Here is an 11,961-nt window from a genome sequence, read left to right on the forward strand (position 1 = left end):
AATATATATATATACACACATATGTATGTATGATGGTACTATCTGTAAAATGTGGGAAGCCTTCATCCACATGTCTTATGGACAGCCTGGACTGATATTTTGGGAGAAACAGCTATAGAACCATAGAATGGTGTGGGTTGGAAGGGACCTTTCAAGCCCATCTAGCCCAACCCCCCAGCCGTGAGCAGGGACGTCTTCAACTAGATCAGGCTGCTCAGAGCCCCGTCCAGCCTGGCCTTGGGTGTTTCTAGGCATGGGGCATCAACCACCTCTCTGGGCAACCTGTGCCAGTGTGCCACCGCCCTCACTGTAAAAAATTTCTTCCTTGTATCTAAACTACCCTCTTTTAGTTTAAAACCATTACCCCTTGTCCTATTGCAACAGGCCCTGCTAAAAAGTTTGTCCCCATCTTTCTTACAAGCTCCCTTTAAGTACTGAAAGGCTGCAATAAGTGACCTCTCTCAGCCTTTCTTCATAGCAGCGGTGCTGCAGCCCTCTCTCATCGTTTTTGTGGCCTCCTCTGGACCCGCTCCAACAGTTCCACATCTTTCCTGTGCTGAGGACCCCAGAGCTGGGCACAGCACTGCAGGGGGGGAGTCTCACCAGAGCAGAGGGACAGAATCACCTCCCTATAGTTCATCCAGGCTTTGTGCAGGGAAGAGGACTGGATAAGCTCCTGAGCAACCTTTTTGTGCAATTTAAAAATTATTAAACTATGGAAATATTAGCCGTTTTGGTCATTTGAGGATGCACTTTAGAAGACTTCCATGAGAAGAGGCGGACAAGGCTGTACAAAGGTCTGGTTTGCAGGCACAGGCCCCGATTTTCATGTACTTTGCCCTTCCCAGAAGCAGACAACCGATAAAGGTCCCGGAGGTGTTTTTTCAAGGCTACAGGATGTTTCCCTGCTGCTCCCAACAGCTCCCAGGTCAGCCTACAGAAGTAAGAAGCTGGGAGTCTTCCTCCTAAGAAAAGGCCTCTTTCATCTTTGCAAGGCACAGCCAGAAGCTGACTTTATGATTTTCAACCTGAGAAATAACAGATGAGAAAGCAGAAGAAAGAAAAGGCCAGCTTGATTGTGCCAGGATATATGCTAAGCTATTGGGTATTATGCATTAATGCAAATGCACAGCACAGAGAATTCAGTAAGGAAAAATGATTCACAAATTAATTTTTTTTTTAAACCACTAAGAACGGTTTATCATCAACCTCCTATCAGGCATAGGAGACAGAAGAGGATAGCCACACATGACTCAGGTACAGAATTCTGATATTTCCCCAAGTCCCTCTTTAATAAATTCAATATAGGAATTACATTAAATAAAAAGTTTAGATTAAATTTTTAATAACTCACTAAAAGCATTTCAATTCCCTATGGACTGTACAGACTAGCAGCTTTTGTATGCATAAAGAATTAAGCACTGTAATATAGTTCTTTTTTTTTGCGTTGCCGTCTACCAGCTGAGAGAGGATTAAATCTCAGCCCGGCACTTCCCTTTCCTCCCCAACCCTTCTGAACTGCAGCTATTTCCTCCAGCCCAGCCTAGCACTCGGATTTCATTTTAACAAAGCATGGACAAGCTGAAATAAATGGCCTTAGCACGATTTTCTCATTTAAAGGAGATCTGTAGATCACTGAGCAGGAAACTCAGACTGGTGCCATAAGTAAGATCTACCACTTCTGTGACGCAAATGACTCCATAGGCGTGACAGGGAAAGACGGAGTGCCCCAAAATGATACAAGTACTTGAAAAAGCTGGAAACCCTTGAGGAGAAGAGCGATTATGTAGCACCTCACGTCTAAGGCAACAACTGCAGATAATTGCAAGAGTGAAACTCATTTTCCACCGAAGCCATCAGCGCTTTGCTTACAGAAGCGGGATTGATTGCAGACCCAGGTTAGAGCGCGAGCTGAAGGAAGTATTTTCAAATCATTTAGTTATAGCTAAGGAAACTTCTCATGCAAAGGTGGAATTATTTGCAGATTTAACAGCCAAAATAGACCAAACCCCGCTGCTGGAGAAGTTACAGCCACTCCTCAGCAGTGTTATTCTGCCCTGCACCTGCAATGTGAAGGCCGGGGGATGCCTTTCTGGGGGAGCAGCCCATAGCCACAGTCACTCACGGTCCGAGGTGGCCAGCCTTGAACAACACTAAACTGATCAGATGATGTGATTATTTTAAACAGCTATTTGCTTCAAAAAATAAATACCTATAGTGAGACATTGGGAGAAACTGGGAAACCAGATTCCCTTCCAGTGGTGGTTACCCCTAACTTCTGTAGCTTCACTTAGGAATTGTATACACACTCCCAACAGGCTTTCCCCTCAAAAAGTATCATAAAAGTCCATTTTCCCCACCAAATACAAAATGGTGCTCTTTTTAAACCTTTGGGCTGCACTGCTGCATCCTGGCCATGTGATAAGTTCAGTAATTTGTACCGCTAAGTGTATAAGTTTATTCGTTAAAATAGTTACCAAACTGAAGTCTCCTGACACAAGAAAGTTAATGTTTTATTTCACTAGGGGAAGTTGTACAGTATCCAAACACAAACTGGTTTTGGGGTCAGAAAGCTTATTTTACCTTCTCAAAGGCAGTTTAGCCAAAATATTGGCAAATGGTTTATTTCACATAAAAGTATATTCAAACTAGATCACACAGTGCAGGGAAGTTCACTTTGGCTTTCTGTGTATCCTTTGCTTTCTTAAGATGAGAGAACAAATCTCAAGTATGCCTTGCAAACCCACTTTCCATGTTTGTGCACAGACGTCTGTGCACCGAGCTGCCTGCCCATGCATGGGCACAGCAAGTAAGTAGTGTGAGAGCGTGCCATGGCTCTGCCTGCCCATCACAGCGATGCATCATGCCGTCCTTCCAGCCCTGCCTGCACACGGGCAGTGCACACTCACTGCTATTGCTCCCTGTCCTACAGGCACTGAAAGTCGAGGTGCTCCTTCCCCTGATAACAGAAGTTATGCTGGAGAACAGGACGCCCATGTTCACTAGAAGAGGGGAGGCAGCAGTGTCAGAAACATGCAGGGAGCAGAGGACTGGGCTCTGGTGCACACAGCAGGCACACAAGCTTTAGGGAGCATCTCCACTCTGGAGCAACTCATATCAATGCTCCACGAACAACATCAAGGAGCTATCTGAGGCACACCATGAAGCAGTATGGATTGGTTCTGCCCAGAAAATCTCTCTCTAGATGCTGTTTACAATACTAGATAATCACAGGAATGTTGCTTGGCTCAGGTCTCCAAGCGTACCTACCTTTGCAGGAGACGGGGACCCAGCTTTACACCACCAAAATTAATTTTACTGGTCTTTTTGCTGTTAGGAGAAATGACACCCTGAATGCAGCCAGAACCCATCTCTGACTTTCTTTACAGCTCTTATGCCACAGAATTATTTGAAGAATAACCAAGCGTTGCACTTGATTTTGCAACCAGCAGCCAGTTAATGCAAAACCGCCCTAAATCCAGGAAGAGAGAAATAAGGAAATAAATCACAACAATTCTTGCTGTCCATATCACTGCTAAGCCAATCCTGCTGTTCATACAAACACACTTGGTAAGGTTTTGGGGGTATTTGGAGTATTATTTAAAATATTTAAATACGGAGTTTCAGCAGACATGCCTGAGGCCCCTGTGCAACAACTACGACCATTAGCTTTGGAGTTGAAGATGGTCCTGCCCTACAGATGCAGGATCATGAAAGGGGCAGAGACTTCTCCGTGACAGACCCAGGACCACTTGCCTGCCTGCCCGCCTACCCACTGTGCGGGGCCAACGCCGGTGGGGCAGGAGGGGCTGCTCTGTGCTCAGCAAATCACCGCTTGCCATTCCAGCTCCCTCAGCAATCTCTGCCTGGTCAGACTTCAACCCTATCACTTTCTGCTTGTTACATTTATTTTATTACCTTTTCTGTGCGCCCGTGAGAGTTTGAGGGCCTGGTGAGTTTAATACTTGTTCCTGAAAGGCTTTGTCAGCAGCAGCTCTGGCAGTCAGTGCTGGGATGGAGCTAGCCTGGCTTTCGAGTACTCCTTGGTAGATCTGCAATGTAGTTTGAGTTGCAGTTTCTCTTCAGATGGTTTTTAAATACCCTCTTGCCTATAATTTCTCTCTCCACATACAGCATTATTTTCCATAGTGCCAGGTGTTACAGACACCCCATCCTACTCCACTGCCAGGCAGAGTGCAACCGCAGTAACTGCTGTCCTTCAGTAGTAAAAATAACAGGTTTTACACAGCACAGGTCAATTCTGAGAATTAACAACCACGACCCTTGCATTTATCACACCCAATATGCAAGAAACAGATGCGTAAGTACATAATTATTATCCTATCAAATAAGTGTTACTGCTGCCCACTGCGATTTCAACCCAAGATACTCATTTAGGTTTAAGTGGGAATTTGAAAGTATTAGTGACAGCGCAGAAGGGGAGAGGTACAGAGCTCCAGACTGCAGAATTCCTCAATTTCAAGATTACACCAACAAAATTATGTTCTGAGACGATCAAAATTGCGACTTGCATAAAGGCTCACTTCTCTCTTTGGAAATCTTTAGCATTTGCTACTTACTATATCCAATACCAAATACTCACTGGCCTTATATACCCAGCAGCACAAACAGCACTCTCCAGTATTGCGTACAAGCACTTTGAAGGGAGATTTACCATTGCCTGCAATGCAATTAGCAGTAGAGCAACCCAACTTTCTCAGCTTTTTTTGGCGATTTCCATATCCTGTATGAACCATTCACTTACCAATCGACTGGGAAGCACTGCCAGCTTGCTGGGGTCCATCACACAGAGGAATTCGCATAATAGTAATACCCAGATAAAGGAGAATCATTCATCAAGAAAGAATCCGTATGCTGTCACCCCATGTATTTAGCACTTTCTTTAATGAAAGGCTCTGCAGCAGCAATGGAGATAAAGTTTTTGCTCAAGATTATTAATCACGGGCATTTTGCCTGGCCCAGTTTCAGAAGCAGCAAACATACATCTTTCCCATCTATGTAATTACCAATGCTCTCCAAGCAACAAGCATTTTAGAGTACCTATAGATGTTTTCTTAGCTTAACAACATTGCACACTTTGGCAGAATCATTAATATCTCGCCAGCCTCATCTAACCTTTGAGCTGGGTGGAAAGTGGCCAAAGTACAGTGCTGCTTTGATCCATCCACAGGAGAACACAGCAGCGGTACATCGCTCACTGTGATACACCCCCGCAGGTCCCACGTGCCCAGGGACACTGGAGGCACGCTGGCACAAAGCAAACACAAACCTCTGGTTTGACGGAAATTACAGTATTTTCCACAGCTAAAAGGTTTGTTTTTCATATCAGCTAAGCCTTAAAACGAACTGCCCCAAAGAACCTCTCTCATCACTACTTTGACTTTCTTCAGTTGCCCGATGAAGAGTTAAATGGTCATATTGAATAGGTGAAAGAGCCATCAGGTGAAGAGAGAAGCTCTTGCCGGGCCTCTACACTGTAGGAATGACAGAAATGCAATTTCCTGCAAGCCGGAAGTTTGATTTTGAAAATCAAGTGTGTCAGAAGTTAATGCACCGACAGTTCTTGTCTGGGGAAAATTGATTTCAGGCATTAAAGCCCTGGCTGATACTCCCCGCTCCCAACACTTGCAGCCAAGACAACATCAAACATCATCTAGGGATAAAGAACCTAACACTTTAAGCAAGCTCAGTCAAGCAATTATTACTTATTTTAAGTGAGAACAAATTCACTGCAAATCTTCAAGCAAATATTTGCTCTCTAAATGCTAGGGACAACACACCGAAGTAGACTAAAGCTTTGCAACATGCAACACCAAGGCTCTGCGCTTGATCCTGGCCTGCGTTCCCAACAGCCCTACTACTCTCACAGGGCTTTAACCAGCACCTGTCAGGCGCAGAAGCATCGTTGCTCGCTCTGTTCCCCTATTCCCCCTCACCTACGTGGTCTGCCATTTCTCCTTCCACCATGGCTGCTCTGACCCAGCTCTCTCTTCAGAGCTGCCCTACCGCTCCATCAAAAACAGACCCCTGCCCATGACCAATTATTTAAAGATTTAATCCTGCACTGTAATATATACTTTGAATTAATCTCAAATTTTCAGCAGCCATGAGAGGAGACACCAATAAAGCCACCAGCAGACGAAGGTATTTACATGGTCCATAACTTCCATCCTACTAGCTTTTGGCACCTCCTGTGTGAGCCCTTAAAGCCTTTCGCAGAGGTCTCCAACTGTTTTAAAATGCAAACCTAAAACTTTTCCAACCTACAGATAGAGAATTTAAGATTGCCACCGACAGCTCTCGTTGCTCTTTGCTGCCTTTCACGGTCTTCCTCAAAGCAGTCGGCAAACCTTCGCGGGCAGCCGGCCACTGATCAAACACAGCTCTGAGTGAAGCAGGAGAACCGTGCCCACCTCCACTAACTCAAGACAGCCTCAAGGACCAAACGAGTCAGAAGGAAAGAAACTTAACTTCCTAACACACTGCAAATGCACGAGCCCCCATGCCAGAGGGTAAGTTATGTGTCTGGGCAGACGGTGCTTCTGTGCTATGTACTGCCAAAGGTACCAGATAACGGGCATCTATCTGTCTTGACAGTGTATGTAGGAATATTTTAGTGATGAAAAGGGAAAATACAGGCTCCAGCACACTCTTACCTATATAGGAGGCTTCTGCAGAAGACCTGGAGGCTGCAGGGATGAGCTTTTATCGCCACTGCCTGCAATAAGCCTACTTTGTGGGCAGCAAAATTCATTCAGTAGTGTCATCCATCTACTGACTGTCACAAGCACCCGAGTGTCTTTACAGGGATGAGTCGGCTGGCTGAGCCATTTCCTCTCCTGCAAGTGTTTTTTTAATCGACTGTGGAATTTCCAGATATTATTTTCAGCAAATACATCCTATTGATTGTAATTTCCATCCTCAGAGATGCAATGGAAAGAATATTAGAACCATTAACACTGATTTGGATTTTATTAGAGCCATTAGTGAAACAGCAAGCAGAGCGCCGTTGCTTCCTAAGCACCTCGACAACTCCTAAGCACCATAAATCATCTCATGGCACATTTGTTACCACTTCAGATGCAGCCAGGAGTTGAGCAAAGGGAAAAAAATGTGGGAGGCAGTCTTCCCACAGCTGGGTGATGAGATTTGTCCAAGCATCTTTTTGACAGACCTTATAAGCACAAACTGCCTCCAGAAAAGATGTCATTTGCTCTCTTAGGTAGATGTCCAGCAGACTCAAGAGCCATCTAACACAATCCACTGGGCTTGCAGGCAGCTTATCTGCCCAACTGCAGCTCCAGAAACAGTCATTTCGCCTGTACTTGGGGAGGAAGAAGGAAACATCCTCCATTTCTAGACATCCTCTTCCCATAGGTACCTGATCCACACGAACCCTCCCAAAGCCACCAGATCTATGCAGCATTAGGGACTTGGGTGGTACTACAGCAAGCCCACATCTTGAGAACAACCTGCCCATGGACATGGCATGGCCAGGATAGACAGACCTGCAGCCCAGCACCTCCAGCACGGCTGCTCCTGTGGTTCTCTCACCAGCATCATTTAACAGGGCTGCTGACACCAAGCAGAAGTTGCCGTCCTCTTCCCAAATGCTCCTGGTAGGAGCTTCTCAGCCACCGTTATCCTGTCTGTGAGCTGAGGAATCAGCCTTGGTCCTCATGTCTCGTCTGTGTTGTGTGATTGCATCTGGAAGCTAAACAACCATTCCCACGGAATGAATATTCACTTCCTCTGACCTTCCCAGCGACTTTGGGCAGATCTCGGCAAGTACAGATGTGATCAAAGGTCCCTCTTCAGCTTAAATGTTTTATCTAGTCCAGCTGCAGCCCTCCCAATCCCTCCTTGCATTTCAGCCCAGATCTTCCTTGCCTAGAAGACCTCCTAAAACCATGTTAGCGTTTCCTTAGAAGTCTGAATTTCCTTTTCCTGTGACTCCAGCCTGACCAAAACCCCTCAGCAAGGATTCAGTGCAGGTCACTGAAGGCTTGCAAGGACTCAGCACAGGTCACTGCAGCTTGCAGGTCACCAGAAACTCCTGAAACCAGCTTCAGACACTGCCAGCGAGGGACAGGAGGCAGCGGCAAGAGCAAGCAGGGCTGCTCTCCCAGCACCCAGCACCACGTCTGACATGATGGTGAGGAGTGCAGCACCAGCCAGGCCACAAAGCTGAGGCCAGACGGAGCCATGACAGATTACTCCTATCCCAGTGCGGTAGCCTCTGCCCTGCCTTCTGTTGGAGCAAGATAAAAAGCAATTAAATATAGGTACCGACAGTGGAAAGAGCTCTCTGTTCCTCTAATTTCATAGGAGTTGCTCAGGACTTTATTTTTCTTAATAGAACATCTATGCTGGATTCCTGGTAACATAAAGCAGCCCAAGAAACACTTCCACTCAGAACAACAGCTGCTTTCACATCACATCCCTAGTGACAAGATCATTTTAATATATACCAGCCAAGGCCTAATAATACTGAAATTTCCCTTTTCCTAATATTCTCCTCTGCTAGCAGTTGGAGCAAGCTAGTCCATCTTCTCTGTAGTTGCTTCCTGGCTGATTTCACTTCATGATTTTCATGTTTACAAACACTTGGGCTTCCAGCAGGGCAAGGCAAGGTTTTGTTATAAATAGCAAGATACTGAACCACAGGAAAATGTCAGGGGCAAGATTAAAAAAAAAAGAAAAAGAAAAACAAAAACAAACCCAGAGATTTTTCTCTTCAGTCTGGTTTTAGTGAGGCTTGAAGGTACTGAGTCTCTGCAGCTTGTGGGGCATAGGTCTGAGTGCTACAGACAGCCCAAACCACGCAATAGGGGACAGTGGTACCACGGGGAGCATCACACACCTCTGAGCTGGCCAGGAGGCAAAATGCGTCTTCCCAGCAGGGTCTGGGCTGCTGTCAACAGCTCCTTCCCCTCCCCCCAGGTGAGGAACGGAATACCTCCTCCTCCTCCCAGTGCACCAGGGGAAGGGGAATCCTGTCATCACAGGAGTGAAGACGAAAGCAAACCGAAAGCCGCCTTGTTCAGGTGCCTCCAGAACTGCTGGTTGGGTGGAGAGTTAAGGAAGGAGTCTCTCCAGGGCCACATACAGTGAAAAACTGATGCCTGCTCAGCAGAAAGCTCCAGTTGCTTGTGAGTCTAAGAGGACTGAGCTCAGCCCTACCCATGGGGGGCGTTCTCAAGGTGCTGGGCTGCTTGATGCCCGAAGCCAGGCACTCATTGTGGCTCAGCCTGGCTCCATGCACTGCTGAGGAGCACCTGGGTGCTTGTGCTGCACGGCACAACCTGTAAACCCCAACTCTGGGGCAGGACAGGTCTGGGCGTGAGGCAGCCGTGAATGCCTTATAGTGCCTTTGTGCTCCGGAAAGATGGAGGAGGAAAATCCTTACAGAGGTGAACAGGCAAAATTCCTTAGGTGACACCTCACCTGGTTAAGCACATACCCAGAGGCAAAGAGTTTCCAGCACTGCTGATGCTGCCAGCAGCTCAAGGCAGCAAGAGTTTATCAGATAGCGCTGCAGAAATAAGCTCCCAAACCACAAAAATGAGCTTTTTTTTTTTTTTTTAGGCTGAGCTTCTGCACAAATGACTGTAATTAAGGATGTTACCTGTCAGTTCCTCAGGGCACTGCGGCTACAATGTTTGGGCTTTGGAAAAAGTGTCCTGCGCAGCAGCTGTCCTACTCCTCTTATCAGCTGATTTACCATAACCAGCACCCACCCAGATTTCTCACCAATTAGTTGTAATACAAGGATTTAGGGGGAAATCCCCACCTCCCCGAGCCAGATGACTTCACAGGAAGTAAGGGGATAGAATGCCTTAAAAAAAAAAAAAAAAAGGATAAAAAGAAAAAATCAAGCATGCCAGCGGCGAGGCTGCAGGGCGTGGGTGGTGAGGCACACATCTCTCATCACGTGTGTCATCAACATCCGAGGGCTCCTGCAGCGGTTTCAGGAGATTTTGTAGATTCCTTTTAATTCATACATTATGGAAGAGTCTCAACCGGTGCGGTGTCACAAGCGCGTGTGCAGTGCTTGTTCATCTAACCATCGCTGCGTCTCAGAAGTTACATGCAATTTCTAAAACACTCTGTAAATAACACGACCGCGTAACAATTTACAGGGTTTCCTGTAAAAACACGTTTGGGGGTGTCATCTTGGCTGACACCAGGTTCTCATCACCATCCCTTACGAAAGGGCAGGTACACCCCTAGTCTGCCGCTGCCCCCCGCCAGCAAGAACGGTGCTATTCCTCCGAGGCAGCCCAGCCGTACGGAGGCTCGTCGCTCCCGCCGGGCACCGGCACCAGCTGCTGCCCCATCCCCGGAGCCACGGGGGCGACCGCAGGGCAGCCGCCGCTGCCCGAAGATGCTCCGGAAAGTTACCTCCTCCAGCCCCCCGCTTCCCGGGAGGCACCGCCGTGCCGGCGTGGGGGGCGCTTACACCCCCCACCCCCCCAAGCGCGACCCCACGCCGCCCCAGCGCCACCGGCTGCCGGTGCCGGGGGAGGGCATCCCCCAACTCGGTCCCCCCGCTGCCCGCCAAATCCAGCTCCCCCGGCGGAGCCCCCCACGGCCGCAGGGCGAGCCGCGCCCGCCCTCCCGGCCCGACTCACCGAGGCGGGGTTGGCCCGCTGGCCGCGTTCCTGCTCCCGGCACTGCAGCCCCGCCAGGTGCCTCTCCAGGGCCGCCCAGTCCATGGCCGGTGGCTGCGGTTCTCGCGGGGGCTGCGCCCCGCCGCCCCGCCGCGCCCGCCGCCCTCCCGGCCCCGCCGCCCCGCCGCGCCGACGCTCCTGCGGGGGCAGCGGCGGCGGGCGCTGGTGCTGGTGCGGCCGCGGGCGGGCGGCGGCGGGGCGGCGGGGCGCGGCGGCGGCGGCGGCGGAGGGAGAGCCGCTCCGGCGGGCGGGCGCGGCGCGGCAGCGGGCATCGCCGGCGGGGCAGCGCGGCGGCTCCCGGCGCGCCGGCGGGGAAGGCAGGTAGCCCCCGTCCTCCTCCTCCTCCTCCTCCTCCGAGTCCTCCAGCGCCGCCAGGTCCAGGCTGCTGGGGGACGGCGAGGACTTGCCCTCCGAGCACGGCGTGGCTTTGCTGGAGTTGGACTCCGAGCTGGAGCGGCTGCTGCCGGCGTCGCTCCCTAAATCCATCCCATCCTCCCGGGAGTCCTGCCGGAGAGAAGCGAGAGGTGCCGCGTCAGAGAAACCGGGACCGGCCCTGCCCGCCGGGCAGGGGAACCGCCGGCCCGGGGCGGGCCGCCCGCCTCGCCGGGGCCGCCCCCGCGCACCGGAGCCGCCGCTGCCGCCGCCGCGGGGCGGCCCCGGGTCGGGCGGGCGGGAGGCGGTGGCCCCCGGCTCGCAGCGCCCCCCGCGGGCGGAGCCGGGAGAAGCGGGGGGCGGTGGGAGGGGAGGGGGCGGTGCTCCCCACTGCCGCCGCGGGGGGAGCCGGCTCCGGGCGCCACGGCGGCGGCTGCCCCCGGGCCGGCCCCCCTCCGCAGGCTGGGCTGGCTGCGGGGCGGGCAGCGCCGGGCCTCGCCTCCCAGCGGGAAAGGCGCCTGTGCCGTGGGGATACAGCTCCCGGGGCCGAAAAATGGCTTGGCAAGGGGGGTGGTGTCGGCACCTCCCGGCACCGCTTTGCGTCAGGCTCAGGGTGCCCGCGTGTGCGGGGAGGCTCGGCTGTGATTTACCACGCGAGCGGCGTCCTGCACCCCGCACCCCCGCGGGCCGACAGGCGCCCGTTACAAATGACCACCTCTCGCTCGCATCAATTTCTTTCCTTTCTTTGGTAGTATTTTAAAATAACTGCTTAAGAAAGGCCCATGAATAACTCTACTAACAAACGTAATTTAATTTATACATTCTGGGTCACTGAAGCCACCTTCAACATGCAAACGTTCCCACTCCAAAATTCATTTAAAGAGAACCTTTTAAT

At 50.4% G+C, this 11,961-nt stretch overlaps 1 protein-coding gene across 2 annotated transcripts in view; it reads right to left on the reverse strand.

Annotated features, from left to right (window-relative positions):
* The window catches only part of SCHIP1 (schwannomin interacting protein 1), a 42,531-nt gene extending 31,142 nt beyond the window's left edge, over nucleotides 1-11,389 (reverse strand). The window contains exons 1-2 of one of the 2 annotated variants that reach the window (XM_075098585.1): nucleotides 11,318-11,389; nucleotides 10,656-11,198 (exon numbers count right to left, since the gene is read on the reverse strand). In XM_075098585.1, the coding sequence (XP_074954686.1) occupies nucleotides 10,656-11,180 (525 nt within the window). In that variant the 5' untranslated portion in view covers nucleotides 11,181-11,198; nucleotides 11,318-11,389. Of the gene's footprint in view, nucleotides 1-4,765; nucleotides 5,110-10,655; nucleotides 11,199-11,317 lie in introns of those variants that run through there. The other variant, XM_075098586.1, reaches the window with a different exon arrangement.
* Between the last annotated feature and the right edge of the window lie 572 nt (nucleotides 11,390-11,961).

This window comes from Phalacrocorax aristotelis, chromosome 7 (genome assembly GCF_949628215.1).
Source record: "Phalacrocorax aristotelis chromosome 7, bGulAri2.1, whole genome shotgun sequence".
Taxonomy (NCBI): Eukaryota; Metazoa; Chordata; class Aves; order Suliformes; family Phalacrocoracidae; genus Phalacrocorax; species Phalacrocorax aristotelis.